General features: G+C 39.0%; 1 protein-coding gene across 1 annotated transcript in view; it reads left to right on the forward strand.

Moving 5' to 3' along the window:
* POLH (DNA polymerase eta) overlaps positions 1-6,000 on the forward strand; it is a 45,891-nt gene that overhangs the window by 4,738 nt on the left and 35,153 nt on the right. The window contains exons 2-3 of the mRNA XM_040473619.1: positions 2,491-2,631; positions 2,863-2,997. Coding sequence (XP_040329553.1) covers positions 2,495-2,631; positions 2,863-2,997 — 272 coding nt within the window. The 5' untranslated portion in view covers positions 2,491-2,494. The remainder of the gene's footprint in view (positions 1-2,490; positions 2,632-2,862; positions 2,998-6,000) is intronic.

Genomic DNA, 6,000 nt, shown 5'->3' on the forward strand with positions numbered 1-6,000 from the left:
TTTATTTTGAGAGAGACAGGGAGAGAGAGTTACACATACAGACAGACAGCATGAGTGGGGAGGGGCAGAGGGAGAGAGAGAATCCTAAGCAGGCTCTGTGTGGTCATCTCAGAGTCCAAGGCAGGGCTTGAACTTAGAAGATCTAGAGTTGGATGCTTAAGAGACTGAGCCACCCAGGCACCCCTTGATATTAAAACTTATTTTTAAAAAACTCTTTATGATAATTCACTTTTAGCCAGCTTGATTACATAAGGTATTCTCTTTTTATCTACCTATGATGTCATTGTGTGGCCCCACGTATGCTATGTACTTTTCAGTCCTGTAAGTACTAAACCTTTATTTTTTTCAATTTGCTGATGGTTATTGCTGAAGGGCATCTTGCAATCACAATAAGAATCACAAGGGTTGGTCAGTTGTTATTTTTTTCTTTTGGAAAGAGGAGATGTCTGTGGGAAGGTCACTGAAGCCCACGTGAGTGACCCTAGCCATTTCTAGCTGATAGCATTTCTCAGCTGATAGCTGAGCTAGCACAAAACATACCCATACCAATTAAATTAGGATGTCGGGTGAGAGAAGCCAGATATCAGTATTATTTAAATATTCCTAGGTTGGGGGACCCTGGTTGGCTCAGTCAGTAGAGGACTCTTGATCTTGGTGTCATGAGTTCAAACCCCATGTTGGGCATAGAGCTTAAAAAAAATGTTCCTGAGTGATGCTAATCTCCAGCAAAGTTTGGGAGCCACTGCTTTAGTTTGTATTTCTTCCAGATTTCTTACAATGTTAAATGATAACATTAGTCTGTATCCACTGTCAAGTACATAAGGTTTGTTCTTCCAGTCTACCATCCATACCTTTATGTATGTCTATCTGTGAATAGTATGTAGTATTGTTTTCTTTTGTCTTCAAAACTTTACATAAATGGATAGAAAATCACCATCAGACCGTTATCAAGTAAGTGTCACAGGCAAGATCCAGTGATAGGTGCTTAGTGGTTGAAAGTTTTAGGAGAACCAGGATATTTGCATTATCTCAAAGATTTCCCCCTAAGATAATAGTTACAAAAGGGAAAATAGTAACTTTACAACAAGAAACCTGACAAATACTATCACAACTAAAGGACCATGGTTAACTTCACCAGTAATAAGACTTGTTATCATGTATCTCTCCGTATGATACACTGAGAAGAACACTTCACTTCCATAATATTCTTGCCAAAAATATATAGCCTTGAGGCGTCTGGGTGGCTCAGTCGGTTAAGCATTTGTCTCTTGATTTCAGCATGGGTCATGATCTCAGGGTTAGTGGGTTTGAGCCCCCGCATCGGGCTCTGCACTGACTGTGAGGAGCCTGCTTGGGATTTTCTCTCCCTCTCTCTCTGCCTCTTCCCAACTTGCATTGTGTCAGTTCTCTCTCTCTGTCTCTCTCTTTCTCTCAAAATAAGTAAACTTTAAAAAAAAAAAGAAAAAAATACCAAAAACGTATAACCTTAATGTAATCAAGAGAAAGCATTAGACAAACCTAAATTGAGAAGCATTCTTGAAGTAGCTGACTAGTTCTCTTCAAAAGTGTCATGAAAAATAAGGGAAGATTGAGGAAATGTCACAGATTGGAGAAGACCAAGGATACATGATGACTAACATTGGATCCTGGAAAAAAAAAAGATTATTAGTGTAATAACTGGTGAAATTCAAGTAAAGTGTATAGTTGAGCATTATACCAATGTTCATTCATTTTTTAGTTTTGATAATTGTGCTTTATAAAATGTTAACAGAGGAAGCTGGATTTCAGAGAATCCTACCATTTTTGCAACTTTAAGTCTGAAATTATTTCAAAATAAAAAGTTAAAAAAATTCACATGAACGCTATCACGTTATATATCATTTCCTATTTCTCTTTTCCCTGAAATTATACTCTAGATTTGTTATCAACTAGATTATTGACTTCATTCCTCTGTTGACGTACATTATAGTTTGTTTTTTTTTTTTAATGTTTATTGTTTTTAAAGAGTACACAAGCAGGGAAGGGGCAGAGAGACGGGGAGACAGGATTGGAAGTGGGCTCTGTGCTGACAGCAGCGAGCCCGATGCAGGGCTCAAACCCACAAACTGCAAGATCATGACCTGAGCCAAACGCAGACACTCAACTGACCGAGCCACTCAGGTGCCCCAGTGTACATTATAGTTTTAATTTGCATTTCCCTATAACTAATGATGTTGAGCCCATTTTCATGTGCTTATTGACTATATGTATATCTTTTTTGTGTGTTCAGTTCCTTTGGGAGGTGGGGATTTTTTTAAAGCTTTTGATATATACTGCCTTCCTAAAATTATAACAATTTATTATTCTCTTACCAGCATCATATGAAAATGGCTATTTCATTCTTGTTACTGTTCATGTTCAGGATAACTCAACAATAGAAGTACGGAAATACAACTTTCTATGGTGCTTTGGATTAGATGTCTTTTCTGATCATAAAATATCGTCTTACAGAAAAATGGCTACTGGACAGGACCGGGTAGTTGCTCTAGTGGACATGGACTGTTTTTTTGTTCAAGTGGAACAACGGCAAAATCCTCATTTGAAGAATAAACCTTGTGCAGTTGTACAGTACAAATCATGGAAGGGTGGTGGGTATGTATCATACTTATTATAACTATCGACTATTTTAATCTATAAGAATACATGGCAGTATGCTAGGTCCTGTTTTGAGATTTCTCAGCTGCTGTGTTTGAGATATAATAGTGGCATCTGTGACCAAAAAGTTTCTACTATTATGTTTATATAGCCTTGATGTTAAATTTTAGTTATTTTTGCTTGTGATCATTTAACACTTTTCTGTTTTCTTTTTTTTCCTAACCTTAGAATAATTTCAGTGAGTTACGAAGCTCGTGCATTTGGGGTCGCTAGGAGCATGTGGGCAGATGATGCTAAGAAGTTATGTCCAGATCTTCTACTGGCACAAGTTCGTGAGTCTCGTGGGAAAGCTAACCTTACCAAGTAAGAAGAAAAGATTGTTTAAGGGAATGGAAGATTGGAAATAATATAATATGTGGCCCTGAGGAACTGAAGTTTCAAATTTGTTTGGTGTAAATAATGTCTGAAAAAGTTCCCTTTCGACAGCTAGCTTTTCTCTGTGAAATGAAAATAGATTTGATACCATGTTTCAGGAACAGTTCAGAGTCGTTACAACCTGTAACAATTGGTGCCCTTAACACCCTTTCAGTTCCTTAATTATTTAAAAATTGGTATTATAATTAAAACTTAGAGGTGCCTGTGTGGCTCTATCGGTTAAGCGTCCAACTTTGACTCAGGTCATGATCTCACAGTTTGTGAGTTCAAGCCCTGCATCAGGCTTCATGCTGATAGCACAGAGCCTACTTGGGATTCTCTCTCTCTCTCTCTCTCCCTCTCCCCCTCCCCCTCCCTCTCTCTCTGTTTCTCTCTCTCTCTCTCCCTCCCTCTCTCTCCCTCTCCTCCCTCCCTCCCTCCCTCTCTCTCTCTCTCTCCCTCCCTCTCTCTCTCCCCCGCCCCTGACCCTCTCGCCTGCTCATGCACACTGTCTGTACAAATAAAAATGTAAATTAAACTTTAAAAAATTAAAGACGCTTTCAGGAAGGAATGTCTTTAGAAAGGATTAAAAAAAACCAACCAGCTGAAGGAAGAGCATCTAATAATGCCAAATCGAAAACAATAATTATAGTTCATTAGAACCAACTGAGGATGAAAGGCATCCTAAGAATAAAATGATGACTAAAACCAAATACACTGCTATAGAATGTGTTAGAGAAAGCACACAACTTCCGATGTGAGTTTGGATTTCACCCAACTGGGGGCCCAGGGGAGGGGGGTGTTAAAAGAAAGTTTAAACGCTCTGACTTGTATAATACCTTCTCCTCACTTGATAATTCAAATGGTTATTATGGTAATAATAAGGGGTATTGTTGTGTTTACCAAGATGCCACAATTTCTTTTTTAAGACAAAAGGCCTAGACTTCTGAGTTAAGGGCTCAAGTGTATAAAACTTAGCAGTAGAGAAGACTGTAGGAATAGACTTCAAACCAGCCTAAAACTTAAACCACTGGAGAGCAGGACTTTTAGGAAACAAACCTGGAATTCACACCCGCAGGAATACAGAGTCCAGTTACTTGTACTTGCTGGGCAGGCACTCACAAGCCAGTCTCCAGAAAAGTCAAAAAGAAGAAAATATTAAAGCCCCATGATAATGAAAGCCTCCTCAAGCACCCTGTGGGATCTTCACTCTAGTCAGGCAGTATCATCCACACAGCACATCTTAGGGGGACTGAGGCAAGGGCATATTGCCATCTAGCAGACACTGCAAGGTGGGCACTCAACTGAAGGCAGGAAAACAAGTTCTTTACCTTCACTGAAGAGATGTGTGTCCTTTGTGACTACTAGCCTCTTCTGTCAGGCACCAGTTTGTTATCACCAGCACCATATGCAGCATATTGCCTCATCAGCCTTAGTCTCAGCCTCCAGCAGCAAGAGCAACCTTGCCTCTGGCTCCCAACCCACAAGCAACATGTATGTAACACAATACAGACCCTCCACACTATATGCCCTATAAAGAAGATAAACCAAGGGCAACAAGTTCTTAAATAAGCCGTTGCCAGTACCTGGCTCCTTAAATGACCCACCTCACCTAAGCTGGACCGCAGCTGTATCTGTCTAGAATCCATACCCTGCCAAGCTCCTGAACCCTGACCAGAACAGAGGAGACACTGTCACTCAGTCCTGCCTTCAGCCTTACAGAGCACTCACATGTCACTGCCTAAAAGAGGTATCCTACTATTCATTGGCCTAGGCCAATTCCTGATCCTACTAGCCTGCCCTGCTTTGAGGTTACCTAGAAACAGTGCTGGGGCGGGGGAGGCAGACTTCAAACATCCATTTTTTTAATTTTTCTTTCTGTGTTAAACAAAAATATTACAGTTATGTAAAATCCGTATTTTTATCACTAAACACTGTAATTCACAGGAGAGTTATTTTCAAAGAGAGAAGACACACAGTGATATTAAAATGAGAATCCAAGACAAAAGATATACCAATAATGTCAAGATTACCCATGCTAATGACTGCTTTGCTATTTTCAACATTAAAGATGGATTATTAGGAGCATAAACAGCTAACTCTGCTCCCTCCTGAAATGCAACTAAAATGAGTTAAGGGGAAAACAAAGCATAAATCACAGAGACACCAGCAGCAGAGACAAAAACAGATGACCCATGTTCAAATCCTGACTCACTCACTTACAGATAACTTTGGGCAAGTTATTTAACTTTTCCAAGGCTTAGTTTCTTAGCCCATATAATGAGAACACCAACACCTACTTGATAGATATTTGGACAATTGGGTGAAAAAACATGTAAATATTTGGCATAGTGCCTGACATTTACTAAAATTCAAGAATTGGTAGCTGCTCACGCAGCAATTACTATTATCACTATTACTTCCTCACTAGCACATGAATAAAATTTGCCCAAAACATTCCAGAAGACAGAAACACATTAGGTGGCTTCTCAAATGGCTTAGAAGACTTAATAAATTAAGACGCTCTTGAAGGTCAAAATTTGAACATATATACACTAGAAGTAAAAACAAAAATCTTGTAGACAAACAAAAAACTTCCCTGAATACAGAACCAAATCCATCTTTAAAGGAACAGGAATATTTTTTTGCCTTACTTTGCTGAAGTCCACATCACTTCATAACTTATTTCAACGTTTCACTATTTATATCCTGGAGCAAGATCTACTGCATAAACTAAAACTCATCAGATAAAAGTCCTGCTGTTGGGTCTCAACAGAATAAAACACCAGCAAACTAGCTGCAAAATACCCACATTACACACATGCCAGAAAACCTATAGGAAGTTTTAAACATAAACCATATTCAACAATTCATATTTTTTTTAAGTTTATTTATTTTTGAGAAAGAGAGAAAAAGCAAGCATGAGCAGGGGAAAGGTGGGGGGCAGGGGGG

Source organism: Herpailurus yagouaroundi, unplaced genomic scaffold (genome assembly GCF_014898765.1).
Source record: "Herpailurus yagouaroundi ecotype Mexico unplaced genomic scaffold, PumYag 139, whole genome shotgun sequence".
NCBI lineage: Eukaryota > Metazoa > Chordata > Mammalia > Carnivora > Felidae > Herpailurus > Herpailurus yagouaroundi.